The sequence below is a fragment of the Olea europaea genome, unplaced genomic scaffold (assembly GCF_002742605.1).
Source record: "Olea europaea var. sylvestris unplaced genomic scaffold, O_europaea_v1 scaffold2588, whole genome shotgun sequence".
Classification (NCBI taxonomy): Eukaryota; Viridiplantae; Streptophyta; class Magnoliopsida; order Lamiales; family Oleaceae; genus Olea; species Olea europaea.
Window position 1 is genome coordinate 17,954 of NW_019244186.1, and position 21,317 is coordinate 39,270.

The 21,317-nt window shown below is 33.8% G+C and overlaps 2 protein-coding genes across 5 annotated transcripts; one reads left to right on the top strand and one right to left on the bottom strand.

Annotated features, from left to right (window-relative positions):
* Nucleotides 1-457: 457 nt before the first annotated feature.
* LOC111382941 (protein WHAT'S THIS FACTOR 1 homolog) lies at nucleotides 458-5,398 on the bottom strand. Of its 4 annotated transcripts, none has more exons than XM_023006986.1 (4): nucleotides 5,212-5,398; nucleotides 3,288-4,821; nucleotides 2,244-2,348; nucleotides 458-1,058 (listed from the first exon to the last, which is right to left on the bottom strand). In XM_023006986.1, the coding sequence occupies exon 2, from the start codon at nucleotides 4,631-4,633 to the stop codon at nucleotides 3,377-3,379; it is 1,257 nt and encodes a 418-aa protein (XP_022862754.1). In that variant the 5' UTR covers nucleotides 4,634-4,821; nucleotides 5,212-5,398; the 3' UTR covers nucleotides 458-1,058; nucleotides 2,244-2,348; nucleotides 3,288-3,376. The 4 variants fall into 4 exon arrangements, with proteins under 4 accessions (XP_022862754.1, XP_022862755.1, XP_022862753.1 ...); XM_023006987.1 differs by having other exon boundaries at nucleotides 458-819; nucleotides 927-1,058; nucleotides 2,244-4,821; XM_023006985.1 differs by having other exon boundaries at nucleotides 2,244-2,360; nucleotides 5,212-5,397.
* A 7,497-nt stretch (nucleotides 5,399-12,895) lies between these two features.
* On the top strand, nucleotides 12,896-17,728 carry LOC111382940 (fructose-1,6-bisphosphatase, cytosolic). Its single transcript, XM_023006983.1, has 12 exons — nucleotides 12,896-13,472; nucleotides 14,859-14,906; nucleotides 15,024-15,098; nucleotides 15,179-15,240; nucleotides 15,360-15,426; nucleotides 15,561-15,674; nucleotides 15,871-15,957; nucleotides 16,180-16,250; nucleotides 16,323-16,388; nucleotides 16,905-16,991; nucleotides 17,089-17,164; nucleotides 17,453-17,728. The coding sequence occupies exons 1-12, from the start codon at nucleotides 13,314-13,316 to the stop codon at nucleotides 17,561-17,563; spliced, it is 1,023 nt and encodes a 340-aa protein (XP_022862751.1). The 5' UTR covers nucleotides 12,896-13,313; the 3' UTR covers nucleotides 17,564-17,728.
* The last annotated feature ends 3,589 nt before the right edge of the window (nucleotides 17,729-21,317 follow it).

Sequence of the window (21,317 nt, forward strand, 5' to 3'; positions counted from 1 at the left end):
GTAGTTTAAAAAGCTGTAAAAATCTTAATTTTCATTAAATGAGTAAATGGATGAGTGCTCTTGGAATATTCGGTCTAACCTTGAACCTATGCCCCTATCTAGAGGTCCATTCTCCATCATGCAGCTGAAATCACCTCAAACCTTGTATTAGCAATTAATTTATTCTTACGTACGCATATATTTCACATGGTGTGATTTATGGCCCTCAACCTTTAAAAGTGAAGTTTTGGACTTACATCAAATGACTAATGCACCAATGTTGACATTAAAATTGTATGTGATTTTTACATAAATCATAATGAAAGGATAAAATTGTCAAACCACTTATCTTCACTTCAATTGACAGTCATGTACAGTTGTAATGTCTTAATTGATGAATTTCATCCAAATTCAAAGATTTAAATAATTCTGGAGTAAAAATTCGCCCTCTTAGCATTCCATTGATTGAGAACATAGATTATATCAGTTAAGAAATAAGATGGTAATAATAAGGACTATCAGATCTGTTCAACTCGTATTCGATTACATGGACCTCGGCCAACTACAAATAAAATATCCTACATGCTTTCTAGGTACACAAAATCCAGAAACAATCGTATATACATTTACAGAAACGTGAAATTAAAGTAGACGACAAAGTATCTGGAAGACGGAAATAAAGGTATCATTTCCAAAACTTTGCCTAGACAAGATATGCCTTTTTCTGAAAGATAGAAGACCCGTTGAAGCTTTTGCATTTTGTCATTTAGTTACATTTTCCTCCAGTCATATACTGACTTGAGCTTCAGTTGTACAATGGGGTAGTTATTTCCCCCTTTTCTGCAGGCATACTTTGGGCTTCAAGAAGGTTGGTGGTTGACCAATTGTGACCACAAAAACAGGTAATAAGGCATATCTGAGCACCTATTGACTTGATCTAAACTTACATGATATCTCGAAGGATCCACCGAATTGTCAAGGTGAGCTCCAAAAAGAAGAGTTCGTCACCTGAGAGAGCCAACTTCTGTTGTAGCATTAGCAGAATCGTTACAAGGACTATATCTCGAATGTTCATTTTCCTGCAATCATTTCAACAAGAATCCGCTAGTCAAAAGCACATTTTGACATTACAAAATGAATAACTTTTCTTTTTCGAAACTACCACAAGAATATTAATAGAATGCTTTTGCACCTCAAATGACAAGATAAGATAATTAAATAGAGAATACTTAAGTTATGTGTCATGATTAAACGTATACCAATTCATAAATATCAGCAACTACGGAGGTTGAAGACGATGCGCTACGTTTTGTTTTAGGCGTACCCAAGCCAAATTAAAAACTAGGAGTACAATGTAGCCTATTTCTTTTGTATTCATGGACTAGAAGCACAGATTAGAAAGAGCTGCTGAAGACAATTAAGGTATCAACTTCTCCACATGAAGAATTCTCCAGTTCAAAAGAATGTGAAATGAGGTCATAACAGAAATTGGCAGTACTCAGAGGCTGTGAGTGCTCTTAAAAGTGCAGGAGGCTTACACCTTGAGGCACAACGTATGAGACGTTCATTAGGAGCTTCAGAAAATATGCTTTGGGGTCATTTGTCACAGATTCAAGGCTTCCGCTTTGACTTACTAAGCTGCACACCTCAAGGCATAAGCCTCATGGCTGCTGACGCTTGTGCTCCAGCCATTTTTCTTTTGGGCTTTTGGACTATTTTGTTAAGAGCCTCAGCTTTTCAGGCTTGTTTCTCATAGCCCACAAAATTTTTAAAATGTTTCTTTAAGCTTCATAGAACAGACCAACTGTAAAACTAGAAAAGAAAAGAATTGGAGAAGAGCGGACAGAAACTGAAGAGTCTGTTCATACCCTAACCGTGTACTTCAACAACTAAAGTATGATCCCTCTCCCAAAGTGAAGTTACAATTGTTCAGCATAGACAACCGGTGAGAGGTTCTTCTCTTTCTTTACATTTTTCTTGCAGCCATCCTTTTGTTTCCATTTTCTTTCCTGTGGGTTTTCTTATCAAAATTTTCTTATACAGTCAAAGTAAGCAAAATTTGTCGGTTATTCATTTGATTTAAGCTTTAGTTCTAGTTGTGAATTGATGGTTTTTATGTGGTTAATACTCTGTTGATTTATTATTTACTAAGTTCATTGGATCCCTTGTATGTTTGTAGTTGCAAATGAAGATGGTACAAGGAGTAACAAGGCAATAAAACCGTAAAATTTAGCTGGATGGAAATACCAAATTGTTGGACTTACATCTATATAGAGGCTGGCATCACTCCATAAATCAAATTTTGAGATCCAATATCCCAACTTGCCCATGTGATATTAAGCCTTCAGGTGACTGATCCGGATGTCCACCTTAATTATTTCCTTGCAAATATAAAATTCTAACATAAATAGTTTCAAGTTGCGACAGAACAAAAAACAGAAAAAGTACCAGCTACAAATGCAACAGAAATCCAACAAGCATTCAGATTAATTCACAGATTTAGACATTTAGCCCTTTTATACAGAAATACAACATAAACGAATCATGAATAGAAACCCCCTCTATATTAAGTGAAGAAATTCAAGCAATTCTACATGGATTTATGCAAGACCCCTCAAGAAGGCCATTTACCTTTTAAAACCAATGAAAAGAAAACGGTCAAACTTTTAAAACCAATGAAAAGAAAACGGCAATATTACAGACCGCCAGTGTTTGAGATTATAGGACCAAACTGCCACTTTATAAGCGTAGCATCAATAAGTAACAGCCTACATGCGTATAACTGTATATTCATATTAGCCCATGAGGCAGTAGCCTAACCAGTCTTGTACATCAACCCCAAATAATTGTTAAATATAATCAATAGATTCTCAAAACTCGATATTGCAAAATATGCAGCAAATTAGGGCCATAAAATAACTCACATTGACTTGTTGCATGGTCAATCAAGAACGGTTAATATAGGCGACCAAGACTAGAGTAGCAAAAACCTTTTTCTCAGTCATAGCAACCTTGGTTAGAATCCATCTTATTGTCAGATAAAACCAACTCAAAGAATCCAACAACAACAACCGCACGTTTGGTAAGATTAAATGCACTCTACTCAATACTGTTAAGACGAAAAATTAAAATTTTGTCCATTTTTTGTTGAGTCTTGTTCAGTAATGCATATCAAACAAGTCCAGAATGAAAAACAATAAACTATACACAAGTAGTTGACAAACATAATGAAATGTCATCAAGAAGTATTTTTGTAACCAACAAGTTAGAGGAAACACTAAATTTTGAAGGTTGGATAGACATACTACCTGAACAAATACTGAATCCAGGACATGGGAAGTTCAGGAATAAAGAAAATAGACAGCACTGATGATAATTCTCGAACAATAATTGAGGTTTATGGAGTATTGTCATCGAAGAGAGCTTTATAAAATCTTTTTCTTTCTTCTGGGTCTAATATTCCACCTAGATTACTTCCTTGATCGTCTTGTTCAGAAAATTCGTCACTTGCTCTCTTTCTTCCCGCTGGCCTAACTGGTGCCAAATCTTTCTTCCTTTTCTTTTCCAAATTTAATAAATAGTGCCTCCTATTATATTCGTGAAGCCCCTCCTGCATCAATTCCCCAAACTTGTCCTTCACAATAACTAGTGGGTCCTTGTCAATCAGTTCTGAACCATTGTATCCTTCCCTGAGAAGAACCGTATAAATTTGATATTTATTTGAAACATAGAATATGCCAGGATGCTTAAGCAGCAGAACATTCAAGTTTTGTGGTAACAAAAATTCTCTTCTAAAGTGACCTAATTTTAGGATTGAGGCTTTCTTCCATAATGTCAGTGATAGTAACTCGTGCAATAAACCAACAGTTCTTTTATCCATTTCCATTGATTCCTCCACCAAGCCCCCTGGTTCCCAATAAGGCGAAATATACGGAGTGAAATTAAACTCTCGAAACTTTTCCCATGATTTTACCCAAGTAGATGGCAATGAACAAGAAAAGCATGGTTCACGACCCTCTTTTTTAGCTAATTCTTCAATTGCAGAAACTGCTAAATCAGGGTCCCAGGATGTGAGCTCAATCTCCGTTGAACTTCGCCTCCCAGAATAATTGACAACTCGAAACATATCAGGATACTTGGTTGCAATCCTAAGCAAATAATCATCCGGAAATCCAAAGTTTCTCTTCAATTCATTAAGTTTTGAGACATTAAGCCTCTGATTTGTGCTCATCATCAACAGCTTTGCTAACCGCTTGACAAAAACCGGTTCCTGCATATCCTTAACAGATTCTTCCTCCTCTACTAAAAACATCATTCGTTTTGTTAATCGACAGAAATACTTGTCATTCTCACAATTCACTTCAAAGCAACAGGGGTACTTTTTGAGCCAGTTAAGAGCTTTGCCTTGAAGATCTAAGGACTTAAATTTTTTCTGAAGGAAATCTATTGGCACGGCATCATCAGGGTATCTGATTATTATGTTCTTGATCTGATTATTCACAATCCATCTACGATTTCGAGACAAAGCTAATTCAAGATCTGGGTCTTTCTTCATTGACCATAAAGAAAATTTTCTCCTAAAATGAATATTAATAAGTGGACCTTTAGAATATGCACCAGTCACCATTCTGTAACTACCTCTTAGGGTGTACATTTGCAAGTTCAGCTAAATAACTGAAAAAACCTATTGATTATGAATCTGATTTCTTTCAAGAAAAGTCATGCAACTCCGACCAGACCTCCACTTCGTGTCAATATTTCTTCAATACTCTCCCAATAGACTTCTGTATCCCAGACCACCACTTCGTGTCAATATTTCTTCAATACTCTCCCAATAGACTTCTGTATCACAGATCAATAACAAACATTACCATAAAAGGGACAAATAAAACCGGTACAGTTTGGTGTGCGTATGCCATAATCTTTTGGAAACTGTCGACGGTAAATCAATTTTGCAAGTCACGGAAGTATTTACTCACAAAAAATAAATAAACAAATAAAATACTTTTCACAGTAACGGAGTTGCCTAATTTCTGGAAAAACTGTAAAAGGATTGCCGTTGTTATCAATCATACAGCACATGAGTAAACTGAAGATTATGCATTTATGCAAATCAACGGATCATTAAACACAAAATGGAAACAGAACATAGCAGAAAGAAATGATGAATTACGAACCAATTATCACAGAAATTAAAAAGAAACGATTAAGGGAATAGACATTGAGAAAAACCTGAGACTTGAAGCAACTGTTAAGAGCTCGTCGGACAAAGTTTGGGTTGTGAAGCCGAGAGATTAGACTGGTTGGGTTGTGAAGCAACTGTAAAGAGCTCGTTGGACAAAGTGTAGCTGACGAGTGATTTAAACTCATTATATCGTACCATTAATTTCAAGATTTTGCTATTTTGAAAAGTATTTTAGAAGTGCTAATAAGTGATTTTGGTGTTGTTTTACTGATTGATGGAACTGAAGAAAATTAGAGCTAAAAGAGGTCAAATGAAGGAAATAGGTAAAAGCTAGCGAAATTGGATGAAATGACCAAAACGTAAGAGATTTAAAGTTCGAGGATCAAAATGCCATTAATCAAAAGTCATGTCGAAACTTGAAGTGAAGATCCGAGAGTTCTAGAAGCCAATTGGATAAAGGAAGGTGTCAAAGGGATCAAATTTAGTCAAAATATGATCATAAATCATTTTCCAACCAAAAAGTTTTGCGCTGGAATTTTGGTCTCACATTTAGACTCATTTTGACATAGAAAAAGATCGAATTGGAGAATGATTCCTGAAGCAAAATTGTAGTCCTTTGAATTATCTTTCCAATGCATCTTGAATCACTTCAATCGGATATCGAACGAAAAAGTTATGACAAAAATACTGAAAGTTATCCAGTGCAACCGAAGTAGTCATCAGCGCCCAGGCGCCATAATGCTGAAATTTTGATAGAAAGTCAGCGCCTAGGCGCCCAAATCGCAGCGGCTAGGCGCCGCCGTGCGAGAGTAATTTTTTTAGGTTTTTACCATTCTTTTTTCGGCCCAACTCATCTCAAAATCTTTCTCTAAACTCCAAGACATTATAAACACAGAATTGAAGACCTAAATTAAGGGGAGCCGCACACTAAAAATCTATGGAATCAAGCCACGTGTTCTTGACATATTGGAGAAAAAACAACAAGAAGGGAGATTCAAAGGAGAAATTCAAGAAGATTAACACTAAGAATTGAAAGTTGGAAGCATTCATTGGAAGAGGAAGGAGATCTTGGTGCAAGAATTCCTCTTTTTCTTCTACATCTTTATTACAAATCCGGTGATGTATTCTAAGACAATTTCCTATTTTTCTTCCATTAGTGAGTAGTTAAATTTGATTTTAGGGCGAACAATGTAATCTTTTGGAATCTTTATTTCATGCAATTGAGATTCTAGTGCTTTTATATTTTATGTGTTGATTTTAATGTTGTTCTTAATACATTTAATTACTTGATCACTAATTAGATGATTTGTGAACAATGATTGCGTAGAGATGCGGATTATTTGTTTAGACCACATGTTAAAATCCGGTAAATTGATATAACGTGTAGAGATACCTATATTGATTGCTGCGGTCGTGTGTGAATTCTTAGAATCAATGTTTCGTTTAATTAAATTTAATTTGCATAGAGATATGGAATTAAACTAATTAAATAGGCTCAATGAGAACTCGAGAGAGGTAAGTTGAATACAATAGAAGAATTCGACCGAACACTACCTTAGGTTTTATGAATCTTGATTTATGAAGTAAAGGTAACCAATAGGTGAAATTATTCCGCCCTAACGTTCATTTATTGTTTGAATTCTCAATCACTTTTCAGAGGATCTTAGAATCCTTTTTATTTATTTATTTTTGTAAAAGTTACAGTGTATGTAATTTTTCTTCTAATTTATGATAATTATTAATTTTCTTCTACATTACGATGTATTTCACTAACTACCGCCTATATTTACCGTTTGTTGTCAACATCACGCCACCAAAATTGCACCACATTTTGGGAAAAATCCGTCGTCTGACATCAAAGCCTTCTTCTTGGTGGTGTAGGTGTTTTAAATTGGGCGGTGATGGTAATAAGTTCGGGGTACTTTTAATTTTGTCCTCATAAATTTTCAACAATTGAATATTTTCTCAATAACCTTTTGGACGTTAAAAGATAAAAATGTTCTTAAGTATGTTATGCAATTATAGAATATTGTTTTGTTTAATTGATAATACTACCATTTTAGTTAACAAATAAAAATCAAACACTCCCACCTAAAATTTTAGAATCAATTAACTTTTATTACTTGTTTATTCTAACACAAATAAAAACTCTATCACCTTTCCTCTGTTTCAACCTAAAAATTTTAGAAATTTATCAAACCTGCACAATAAAATATTTTTTTATATCTATCATTTCAAGTCGATAAGTATATTTACATATGTTTAATTTTGTTTTCGTTGAATTAGTATACTTTTTTAATCGATAAATTTTATTTCAACATAAATTAATAGGTAGATAAATTTTTTAACAGATATATAATTTTCTAAGCATAAATAAGAAAAAAAATTCATCTGTGTGTATATTCTTTTAGACGAGATTTGTTCGTTAAAATCCCGCAAGCGTACGGATTCGTTGTACAAGTAATAATTGTGATGAAAGAGTTATCGTCCCACAGGGAATATGGTCTAATTCCAGTGTATTCGATATAATTAAATTCGTGTCATTAATAAAAGTTGAAGTTTGTTTGAATAGCTAATTAAGTTCTACAACTAAAAATTTATGAGAATTTGTTTTAGAATTCAGGTGAGTGAATGTATTGGATTTCCGACGCCACTGATCAACTCTTAGTTCTAATTCTTAACCTATGACAATTATCTCAACTCATGCAATTGTGACGATCGATAATTTCACTTTTATTTATTATTATTTTCCAATATATAATAAACCTCTGATTACCACGAAACGGTCCTATTCCTAATCCGAATTCATATGGCAAACACGCATTGATGTATAGGATTATCACACATGATCGCACACATCACAAATATTATTCCTAACATTCATTGTCCATACGTTCCAATAACAGTGTTCTACCTACCGTGAGTTTTCCAACACTACGAATAAGCAACTTATTATCCTAATGGTGCGCAAACATTAAAATAATATAGATATGCATATTAAAGAAACCACAATACAAGAATTAAAATAAAAACATAAGGTCTTGAATAAAAAACTAAGAGTCAATCAGTTTTGTCATCCATCTAATATAAAGATATCTAGCCTAGCATATAAATATAGGAAAAGCAGGAAAATAAAAGAATGATATCACCCGAATCATTAAAGTATTGAAAGAATCTGAAATCCTCCACTTTATGCCTTCAATTCCGGATCCAAGTGATGAAGTCTTGTTCTTCAATGTATATCCCGCTTTCCTCTTCCTCTTTGTCGGCTTCCAAGATGATAAAAATTAGGTTCCAATTCACGTCCAAATTGTCTTCCAAAAGAGTTTGAATCAAATAAGTAAAGTTGCCTTCGCGCGCACGTAATTTTGTCTCTGCATAACCTTTCGTATTTTGATCATAACTTTCTCTTTTAATGTCTGATTTAGGTGATTCAAAGTGCATTGGAAAGCTAGTTAAAAGAGCTACAATTCTTCTAGAAATACAATTTTTCCAATTCAAACATTATCCATCCGAAAAATGGATCTCAAGTTGACCAAAAATCTTGAAGATACCTTATATGATTTGAAGTCGATTTATGGCAATATTCTAACCATATCTCTTTCCTTTTTTACTCCAATTTGAATTCAATTGACTCCTATCAATCTTCAAAGTATCTTTTCTGGTCCAATTCAATTTTTGGATTATTGCATCCTAGTCCCCAAACTTTGCCCTTGATGTAATTGAGTCATTTTTTCCTGCTTATTTTCTTTATTCTCGTATTTTTCATTGATTGTAACATACACATAATATATATATAGGATTAAGCCATATTTCATCAAATTCATCAACAAATACTCAATTTTAATGGCTTAAATAAGTGTATAAAATACACTTATCAAGATTCATGACACCAGCCAGCCAACTATTAACAGCTAGACCTAACAGTTGGCCCGACTTTTTTTAATTAAAATTTTGTTGCCAATGGGCTAGGCCGATTTTCCAACTTTTTTCTTATAATTAGAAATTCTACTTTATTAAATAGATATGGCTGTAATCCGAATTTGTTACTTTAGTGATTTTCGAATTGGATGAAAAAGATCGATGGGTATGGAAATGGACAAGTGATATATGTGGTGGTATTCCAATTTTTATAACATCGAGTACATTATATGCAGGAATGTACCACTATTTACAAAAGAAGCTAAAAGTCGACCTCTCTCATATGACATAGAACTGAGATTTCTATTCAATAAGCATTCATCCATTCTGATTTCACCTATGAAGGTTACTTATGAAGCTGAAGTGAATTATCTATTATAATTGAACAAAATGCACACGACTCTTCTTTGGATGACTTTAGTGAAGAAGAATGCCATCGAAGATGAACATGAAGATTCGAATGGAATAGACCATAATGTTAATGATTTTTGGGATACAGTGGAGATAACGCGTGAGGATGATGAGGTTATTCCTAAGACAATTGTTCTTCATTGTAATCTCACCATTACATACAGAATCTCCTTCGTAGTTCATGACAATGAAAATGAAAATGAATTTATAAATGATGATTTGATTGCTTTATCTCATTAGAGATATAAGCGGGTGGAAGCTCAGAGATTGAATCGAGTGGACCTTCCTCTAATTATTCGCGTGTCATTCCCGATTCTGAGAATTTACATGTCGAGCAAATGTTTAAAAAAAAAAAAGATCTTCAAGAATTTATGTATCAAATTGCATTGAAATACAACTTTGAGTTCAAAATAAAGAAATCAAACAAGTCACCGTTGATAATTATCTGTGTCGAAGATGGACACGAATAAATTGTTTGTAGTTCGCAAGTTTATACGAGAATATACTTTCGAAGTGAGAATTCGTCGAAATGATCACAAGCAAGGTCGAGCATGGTTTATTGGTCAACAGATAATACACAAGTATCATGACTCACAGACGATTTATAGACCTTTGGATATCATTAACGACGTTCGTCGAGAATACGGAATGGTCATGAGCTATCAAAAAGGCCTGGAAGAGCAAAAATTGTGTGTTGGAGGATATAGTGAACTCGATCGAGGAGAGTTAAGGTAAATTAGCAAGTACTGCCATAACATGAGAACAACTAATACTGACTCGACATTTTTAATTAGGTAGAGAGTGAGATTTGCTTCAAGTTTTTCTTCATGACTCTTGGACAATGTATTAAAGGATTTTGAAATGCGATGCGACTCCCTAATTCTAGGTGATGGTACAACTCTAAAAGCTAGCCATGAAGGCAAGTTGATTATTGTTATATGTCAAGATATCAACATCCAAATTTACCCTATTGCATTTGATATAGTTGATAGCGAGAATGATCTGTCGATGCATTGGCTCTTCACAAAGCTATGAAAAGTAATCGAGGTGTCGAGGACCTTACCTTTGTAATTGATTAAGGACCTTCTATAATAAATTGTATCATTGAAGTTTTTTCGGAGATAAATCATGGGTGTTGCATGTACCATATACAAGGAAAACTGAGTATCGGGGCAAAGATATCATTTCATTATTCAGGAGAGCGATCGAAACTTATAGTGTTGAGAAGTGTAATAAGTTTATGGTCAAAATAGGAAGTAAATCATTCCTGGCATGAGATTATTTAACAAAAATGGGGATGAACATTGGACGCAGTCACATTTTCCACGACGTCAATATAACGTGATATCATCGAACAATGCGGAGTCTCCAATGTATTGTTGAAGAAGGATCGAGAGTTACCAATTCTGACAATGATCGAGAACATTTGTAACAAGCTGCGGTAGTGATTTCTTAACCGACGTGTGGAATCATAGAGTTGCACGAGCATACTAGCCTCGGCTCAAGAGGATAAACTCTTCTAGAATGTAAAAGTTGCCAAAAGTTGAATGTAAACCACTAGATAAATTTATGTTTTTTCGTGAGATGTGCATGTACAATGGGAAACGTGGTGACTTGATTAATAACACTTGCACTTATAATCGATTTTAGTTGGAGAGTTTTTCAAGTGAGCATACAGTCGTAATGGCTATGTATTGAGGCTTGTAGCGAGAACAATATACTCTCCTTATTACATGACCGATTATTAAAGAGTACGCTGAGACTATATTTCCTCAACTTAATGAAGATAAGTGGCAAGTTCCAGACCATATTCTCCTACCTAATAATTTGTTGTCACCCAAAGTTGAACCGCGTGGTCTTGAACTTCTACTTATGTCTAGAATACTATCTACAGGATAATTTCCTCGACCACGTAGGTATGAAATGTTAAGATTTGGGGTTCTATCTTAAAAGATCAACCTTATTAAGAGGAGTAGCCCAAGATCTTTTTAAATTGGTCAATATTTCGGTATTTAACCGATAATGAATTTTTATCCCTTAACATGCTCTCGCAAGATGGTGGCTCGTTTGAGCAGACCAATCTTGAAATCTGTGTACTTATTTTTCGAGTCTTAACCGAATCGAATTGCTCGTTGAAGTTTAATGGGCTTTGATACCATATTAAGACTTGAGTTCCATCTTAAAAAATCAACCTTATTAAGAGGAGTAGCTCAAGATCTTTTTAAATTGATCAATATTTCGATATTTAACCGAGTGTGATTTTTATCCCTTAATATGACAGATGCAGAGCAATAGGGAATACTCGCAAATTTTATATAAGTCCAATTCCCCCGAAATGACAGTTAGAGGGATGTGTAATCTATCAATGTTAATCTTCGATCACAATTTCATATACATTGGAATGATAATATTTGCATAAGATCAAATAGATGGCGGTGCTAACAACGAAAGGGAAATGGATTGTGATTGGTCTTTCTTTCGATTTTCATCTCCACTTTTTAATAAATTCCAATTTTAAGATTTTCGTATCTATGAGGAAAGAATTTGGTGCCATAATGTTGAAGGTAGGTTATGGTCGTGGTAGTGATGTCCTATCCAGATGATGGAGGGAGGTTGTATAGTGTCTAGTTTTGAAAAATTTACATGAATAATAAAAAAGAATAATACATTGTATAAGTTATATGCCGTAATAGTATTGAATATAGAGCTTGATGTGTATATAAAAATTCTAGTCATGATAAAAGAATTAAAAAATAGTATCCACAATTTGGATTGCTCTCTGTTTCTTTAACTAATGAGAGTCAACGCTTTGACAAAATACTTTAACTAATTAAAAGAGAGTTGTATTGCACAGTCCGAAATCTAAACCATACAACACTCGTAAGCAAAAGATTACAAAAATAGTGATTATACTCGCACGATAATTTCACAAGTTACATCACATAAATTGTATTTAGAATATTCTTTTCTTATTGTAATATTTATATCTCTAATTCTTTTCACTGAATTTTTATCATTAACCTTCCGTTAGTTAACTTATCTTATCACCAATGATATTTTGGTTAAAATATTCTATTTGTCAGCTTGGAAATTAAGGAAAAAATTATCGTACTTTTACATTTATCAATTTTGTTAAAAAATATATCGTCAAACAAGTCAATTTATGCTCTTTCAATTAAATTTTTGATAAGAAATTGTTACCAAAGACGAGATGTGTATAAAAGGTCGATGATAAGGTAAAATAAAAAAAAAAATTAAAATATGAGTATTACAATGCACAAAGAGTGAGGACCTTAATTGAAAATAAAATATTTGCAAAAATTAAAATTAAAAGTCTCTGTAAAAGTAATCTTTTCAATTATGAAAAAATGCCTCCTCCTTTTCCTCGGGAAAACAAATTTCCTTTCATTTTCCATTTCGTCAACTTTCCCAACGATAAATCTCCCTTGCGTCATCCTTGTAACTACCGATTGATCTCTACAGCGGATTGAAGAATCTGCCGAATTAGGAATAAGAACAAGAATCCAATGTGGAAGAGGAAGAATAAGGGCAAAAGAAGTGGCATCTTCTCAATCAACACGTGTCATCTGAACCCGCCGTTCAATATTCAGATAGCCCTCCATTTTTTCCCTCCACTCCTCCGTGATCCATCCCTATCCGCCCACAAACACACGTAATTTGTGTGTCAGCACTCTGATTTTTGTATTCCTAGAATCATGTTCCACTCGTACCAGATAATATTACTATATAGCCTCACGGCCTTGACCTTTTAAAATATTTTGGAGGACTTAATCTTCTGTTGTATTTTGGGGGAAAAATGGATCATGCGGCTGATGCACATCGGACGGATTTGATGACCATAACGAGGTTTGTGTTGAATGAGCAGTCTAAACACCCAGAATCCCGTGGGGATTTCACTATCTTGCTTAGTCACATTGTTCTTGGCTGCAAGTTTGTTTGTTCTGCTGTTAACAAGGTTGGATCCCACTTTTTTATCTTTATTGTTGTGGTTTTATTGGAATTTGGGGGTGATTATTGAGTTTTGGGGATCAGATTACCGTTTTTATATTTAAACAATTGGAATTTTACCCGTTGATCTCGTTTAAGAATAGTAATTTCAGAATCCGATTCGTTGTTTGAACTTTAGACAGGTCAAACTCTAAGCTTTTTTGAATGCTGATATGATATTGACAATCGAGTTCTTTAAATTTTAAAAAGATTTACCTTAACACCTACTCTTTGTAAATGATGCAAATTCAAAAAGGTAAAGGCCGAAAAACAGAGGAAATGAGTAATGATATAATAGTTTTATAGAAATAGAAATTCATTAATGTTGATTGACAAATAATTCTCTCTCTTTTTACTTAAAAAGTATTACAAGTATCAACTATTGTTATTGGAATTATCTTTCAGTTTGTTGTCTTTTATTTTGGTCTCGTGCTTTTATTTTTCTTCCTCAAATTACAGAGGACCTTGAATACACTTGCTCACAAGTCTATACAAAAGTATATATAGAAGTCGTTTAGTTTTGATGTGAAAATGAAGTGTATTTGATATGTGGATAAATGTGGAAAACCTCTTCAAAGTTTTCGACATTTCTTGGAAAATATCTTATGTTTTACAATTTATTTGCGTATGTGTATAAAGACATTCAAGTTCACGTATCAAGTAAAAAAGAATCAAAATAGCCCATTATTGTATACAGTCACTACCTAATAGGATGATAATATTATTTTATTATAACTGGTTTAAACAATGAAATTTATGATGCTTTCGCTGATAATTGAAGTAAAAAAAAAAAAATTGAAACAAAAAGTTTACCCCAAAATTTTTTTTGTTAATGTATTTGTTTTTCATTTTCTTCTTTTGGAGAGCTGGCAAACTTGTTCCAAAGAGGTGGAGGGGAGAGAGGAGGGGAGGAGAATTGATCTCAAGACCTCCAAAATGATGATTAAACCCTTATAATGTGTTTTGCATATAGGATTAAACTGCACTGGAAGCTTCAAGAAGATATAAAGTTATAATCATGTCAACTATATGTCCAATATTGTGTACCTAGCGTGCCATTGACCACTGAATCAACCCCTCGGGGTTGGTTAAAAGGGGTACGTTACAATGAATTTCTAAGGGCTTAACTCCGAGTCGTAGTACTACTCCCAAAGTTTTCTCTTTCATATTACAAGGATGGAGGATTTTCAATTCTATGCAATAATTTTCGCTCCCCCCCCCCCCCCCAACACACACACACACAATCTTTGCCTGACCGGAAGAGGATGAGGGCTAAACTTCGGTTCTGCCAAAAAGTTTTTATGGTGTTATTTTTTTAATAATGGCCTATTTTGTCAATTGGGTACTTCTGCAGGCCGGGTTGGCCAAACTCATAGGGCTTGCTGGCGAGACCAATGTGCAGGCAAGTTCTTGGAAATTTTATTCCAGGGTCATTTTAAGCATAATGTGCAAATTTACTTGAATTTAGAATAGATTCGGTTAAAAATATAATCACTTTATTTGCCTTTCTGTTTTAAAGGGTGAAGAGCAAAAGAAACTAGATGTGCTCTCGAATGAAGTTTTTATCAAGGCTTTGGTTAGCAGTGGTCGCACAGTAAGTCAGTGAAAGTGTTTTGTTTTTCTAACATAATAAGATTGTAGACTAATTCTTAAAAATTGTGAATGTACTTGCAGTGCATTCTTGTTTCCGAAGAGGATGAAGAGGCAACATTTGTGGAGCCATCTAAGCGTGGAAAGTGCGTTATCATTCCTTCAAATTTTTGATAGTTCTTTAACCATCTGATCTGAAATGTAATTTATTTTAATTTCTCTTTTATTTATATTAGCTTGTGATTCATCGATGCTGAACATGCAGGTACTGTGTTGTCTTTGATCCATTGGATGGATCCTCGAATATTGACTGTGGTGTTTCTATTGGAACAGTATGAACCTTGTCTAATTTATACCTACCTCCACTAAAACATATTAGTCAAAAAATGTGGGGAAAAAAAAGACATTTTTCTTCGAGAATATCGTCATGAGGCTGTAATGAACTCGACACTTCTCTGTTGTCTAGATTTTCGGCATTTACATGATCAAAGATGGAGGTGAACCGGAACTAGAAGATGTCTTGCAGCCTGGAAAGAATATGATAGCTGCAGGCTACTGCATGTATGGAAGCTCCTGCACGGTATTTTTTATTGCTTTAAATATTATCTATTACAGATTGCATGATAAACTATTATGAATGTTTGGCATACAGTATTAGGATTGGCAAGACAATGGACAAGACTTTAGCCTAGTTTTCTTATTTAATAGTGTCTAGTACTATTCAATCAACATTACCAAACTAGCCATTAATAATTGTTCACGGGATAATTTTGCAGCTTGTTTTGAGTGCTGGAAGGGGAGTCAATGGATTCACCCTCGATCCGTCTCTTGGAGAATTCATATTGACCCATCCAGATATAAAGGTAAACCCATCACCCTTTTGATTTGATTGATATTTCAAAATATTTCAGATACTCCCATTGCTTATTAGTGGTTCAAACTTTAATGTATCAATCCAAGTATCCACTTGTACGATCAAGCTAATTAATTTGAACTTTGTTTTCCCATTCCTTTAGTTGATAAAAAAAATGATTCAGTGTCATGTGTTTTAACTTCTCCTGGTTTGAACTTCTTTTGTTGTACAGATTCCCAAGAAAGGGAAGATATATTCAGTTAATGAAGGAAATGCCAAGAACTGGGATGGTCCAACGGCTAAGTATGCATCCTTATATATAGTCATCCCACATTTTATTTAGTTCATTACATGTCATGATTATATGAATTTCAGGTATGTAGAAAAATGCAAGTTTCCAAAAGATGGTTCAGCACCAAAATCTCTAAGATACATCGGAAGGTAATGGGAAATTTAATGTAGAAATCATTGTCAAATGGTCAATATGATTTGGTAATTGCAAGAATGTTACTGTGAGAGTTTTTATTCTATTTTCTTGAATTCCTGAAAATTTGGAACTGAATTTGAAATATTTATCTCGAATTCCCTTCGAGGAAAAGATAATCTTTTAATTCTTTTCTGAATCTAGTCCTAGGATTCCATTCTTCTCATGGTTGGGAACTAATAATAGTCTTAGACTTTACAACAAATCTTAAGCAAAGCAAACTACTTTCATGTCTTCCTGTTGCATATTAGGCAAATGGGGCACTTGATCAAGAAAATAGAATAAGGGGCATACTTAAACTATATTCCCCCAAGGGGGAATTGGCATAAAGCTAAAAATTTTGGTGTGAAGTGTGATGTGGGTATTTATGGGCAACACTTTTTTTTTTGAAACTACAGTTCCTCCTTTCGAAAACCAGAGTTAGGCGCTTACCTTAATTATATCCTCTTTTATGATTGGCTTCTGATTTTCAGTATGGTAGCTGATGTCCATCGCACGTTACTTTATGGAGGCATCTTTTTGTACCCCGCTGATAAGAAAAGCCCAAATGGGAAGCTGCGGTATGTTGTTTATATAAAGATATAGATATGACTGATAAGCGAATCCTGTCATAGCCATTATTCAAACTATCGTTACTTGTGTAATCGCATCAAACAGGGTTCTCTATGAAGTTTTCCCCATGTCGTTCTTGATGGAACAAGCTGGAGGACAAGCATTTACTGGGAAGCAGCGGGTATGAGTTTATGAGTTCTTGATATTTGATTACATAGCTGAGCTAGAGGTGCTAAAATGTGTGGAAAAATCACACCTGACCAGTGATGGGCCGAGCCGTAGGCTGGGCTGCATTTACTGCCGGGTCGGCTTGGTTGTAGAGGTCACGTCCTGCGTGGGTTGACCCATGTGGGCCTGTATTTAAACCTTAAAAATGGTGTGATGCCAGGTCACCTCAAAAACAGAGCCATATTGGCTTAGTTTGGTTCAGCTCTAAACTGACGTGACTAAACAAAATCTTATTTTGCAGGCACTTGACTTGGTTCCCAAGAAGATTCACGAGCGCTCACCAATATTTCTCGGTAGCTATGACGACGTCGAGGAGATCAAGGCCTTGTATGCAGCTGAAGAGCAAAAGTAGTAAATGTAAATTTCTTTTGTACCTTTGCAGTTGACCAGTTGTTAAATTGCTGAAAACTGATATATGTAATAAAACCATAACCCATAAACTGTAGATTGTTGATGAAAGGAACATCAATGCATTTTATGATATGTGCATGTATACATACATATTTTTTCGTATTTACACTCATTTGCAATATATATATGGAAATGATGAGAGGAGAGCAAAATGTCCCATCCCGTCACGTCCCGCTCCCAAACCTACCTTGAATGATCCACCGCTGTCGCCTTCTTCAGTTTTGTCAGTCACTGATTAGATGCAATATACCTATTTAAGCATCTCTATTATGGTAAATTCAGTATCTTCTTATTTTCTTCTAATACTATTACCAAACAAAATGAAGTCTTTATTGGTGTAGCTAGATATTTTTTATGCATATTTTAATATGTTAAACTGAGGAGATCATTAAATTTGATCTTCTAGTATGGTAGTGAACAAATGAAAACAATATTCAATATTATTTTTTATGACGCGTGGTTTACTAATGCATTTAGTGTCAACTGTAGAATTGAAGGTTGCATTTAGCGCATGTGCTTGATTTTGTTGGATGAAAGAAACAAGTAGAAAGAAAATACATTTGAGGTTCTAATGTACAAAACAATCGACTAGTACAATTGCTTGAGAATTTCTGCAGTTGTAATCTTTACGGATTTGTTTGGTTTACTAATTTTTAGATTTATTGTTTTTAAGATGAAATTTCATTTGTTTTTTTTTTTTTTTTTAATTGTAGGTGAAATATTCATTGGTGTATAATTTTAACTTCGTTTAGGTATTGTAGCTGGTCCTAAGTCCATATAAAGGATGAGGATTCTTACAATTTTATAAATTTCTTGACAAAATAGAATTTCCTACATTCATCATTTCCTTACAAATTCGAGTCTTCAGTATACTTGGAGCGAAAATGCAATTTTTAATTTTTACCCAAAAAAGAGAATCGTAATTAGATCATGAGTTGGTTCGATTCAACTCGTCCCACCAAGTGTCGAGTTGGTGGGACAAACCAAGTCGAGGTTTTGTGAGGCAAGTTGGGTCGTGCTCTCTCGCCACATTCACGAATACAAGCTCGCTTGCTCGGCCGGACAAATCAAGTTCGAAGGTGGACCAGCAAACTGATTCGACTTGACCCATTCAATGCTTCTAGTAGAATTACTTAGGTTTGAGCCCATTTTTACAACTAGGCCTGCAAGACTACGGGTTTTATAATTTTTGACTTATTTTTTTCCCAATCTTCCTTTCTTTTTTCCTCCTACGAACACTAGAGGTATTATTAAAATTTATTTTTTTCTATTGATTACATTTATTTTCATTTATCTCTCTCTTTTATTGTTTATCTCTATTTTCTATTTTCTATGAAAAAATTAAATTGAATTCTTGTAACTTTTTTTTTCCATTCATTTTTTTATGAAAAATATCCATTTTTTTAAATTAAACTATAAAATTTTATATGAAAAAATTATAATTAAATTTAAATATATTGATTTTTATAAGTATATTATATTAATAATATTTAATATCGAATTTATTGTTTATCATATACATGTGTAATTTTGATTATATTTGTTTAATTAAGATATTAAATTTTTAATTTTTTTATTATTATATGGGAAGAAGAAGGGGAAGGAAAGGAGAATTATGGGAACCAACACCTCACAAATGAAAATTTCACATCATTATATTAGATCTACGTGAATTTTATTTCAAATGAAAATTTTTTGAATTCTATAAATATCTATAAAAAATTTAAAATAAAAGTTTATAAAAGTTTGCGAAAGACTTCCACTAATTCTATATAAATTCATAAAAGATTCACGAAATCCATATATGCCATCATTTAAAAAAAACCTATTAAAGTCTTCAAAAGTCCAATTGAATAAGTCTTCTTATTAAATGTATATTTTTTATACATGCCCACGTTCCAGGTGTAAATATGTATGTAAAATATCTCCTAACTTCATCCAAACTTGTTAAGCTTTTCAATTCTTATGGAGACGAGACTACAAGAAAAAGTTATTGATAACATATTATAGCAACTGGCGACAATGGTATTAGCACTTGGTGAGCATCGATGGCCACCCGTGCTGGATCTACCGATTTTTTTCTTTTATACTGGCTGATCGTCTAATAGTCTTCTATACTTAGCTCTCATCCTAATCCGCAAGTGATTATAGCAATAGAATTTTTCCACCGGCAACCAATATAAATTAGTTTCTTTTTCAAGAAAATATCCATCCCAAAGAAACTGTCCCTCAAAAAAAAAAAAAAAACAAAAAAAAAAAATTTGAAGAGAAAAATAAACGTAAATAAACTTTTACCTTAATTTCAAGCAATAATTACAAATTTACACCATAATCAGTTTCAAAAGAAGTACTTTTACAATAGTGATGAGCCGTGATCGGAAATGAGAGAAGCTCCACCAGAAGGCGACGGAGAACCATCTACCGGCGACCTGCTTTGCTGTCAAGACTCAAGGAGGAGGAGCTCGGGAAAGAAGCCACTTTGTGCAGCCTTCTGCTGGAAGCGTCTTTCAATTTCGAGCAAAAAAATTTATAATTTTACATAAAATTAATATATTTTAGCTTCCAATAAGCACTATGACAATAATCATGGGGCCAAGCTTAGGAAAGTGGTTCACTGAGGCTATGGCTGGCTTCATGGCAATGACAGATACTGAGAAGTGAGCACTGGTAGGCATCTTAAATTTAAGTGCCAAATTAAGGAAAGTGGTTCACTAGGACTTTGGTAGTTGGCTTTTCTATCATCAGATTACCAACTTTCTTGATACTGAGCTTATATCAACACAATTTATGAACTTACAACTTTGTATAAACATTTGTTCTTGTTGAACAATCACCTAGACATGGTGATAACAACCCTTTTGGCTCTCCTATCAACGGGTTTCCAATTTTCTTTGTCATATTGACAATGATTCTTTTTGGATCAACCCTCGTAAGGTCGTTCGACTTCGTCCATCAGCTACTCTTTTACCATTCTATCAATATGACATCAACATTCTTGCAATTGTAACAATACTAAATCAAAATTGATACATGATCTTACGACTTTGTAGAAACTTGAATATGGTCACATAGAACAACCCTTGAGGAGGCATCCCTTCAAAAGCCCTTCATTTCTTCCATTGGGACATGTTGATGAAGCCTCTTCAACAAAGGAAGATCCTAATTCCTTGAGATTTACATGCACATTTCATTCCTTCTCTCTGTACTTCAATAATTACACATAATTTGGCTGCAGCATTTTCAAGACGACAAAAGTAAGCATTTGAAGTTAATGAATGATAATAATGAGAAGTGAGCACTAATATATAATGTTTAGGTGGTTTATTTGGTTAGCTCATCATTAATTAAGGGAAGTGTATTAGGTTTGTTCTTATTTATTAAATTTTGCTTTGAGTGTGTCACTATAACCTAAGATTTCAGCTCTCGAATCATTTCGTTTAAATTTATTTATTTTTTATATTATCACTGTTCATTGCCATATGCACTTTTCCATCAAATGTCGAACTTTCATAACTAATACAATAAGACTTTTGTTTGTTCTAATATCATGTTGAATCAATTAATATAAAAAACTAAAGTCTTACAATTTTAATAATGAATCAATACTTCTTAATGCTACAGCAGCCATGATCCAGCTCTTTTCTTTTTCTTTTTCTCTTTTTTTTTTTTTTTTTTTTTTTTTTTTTTTTTTTTTA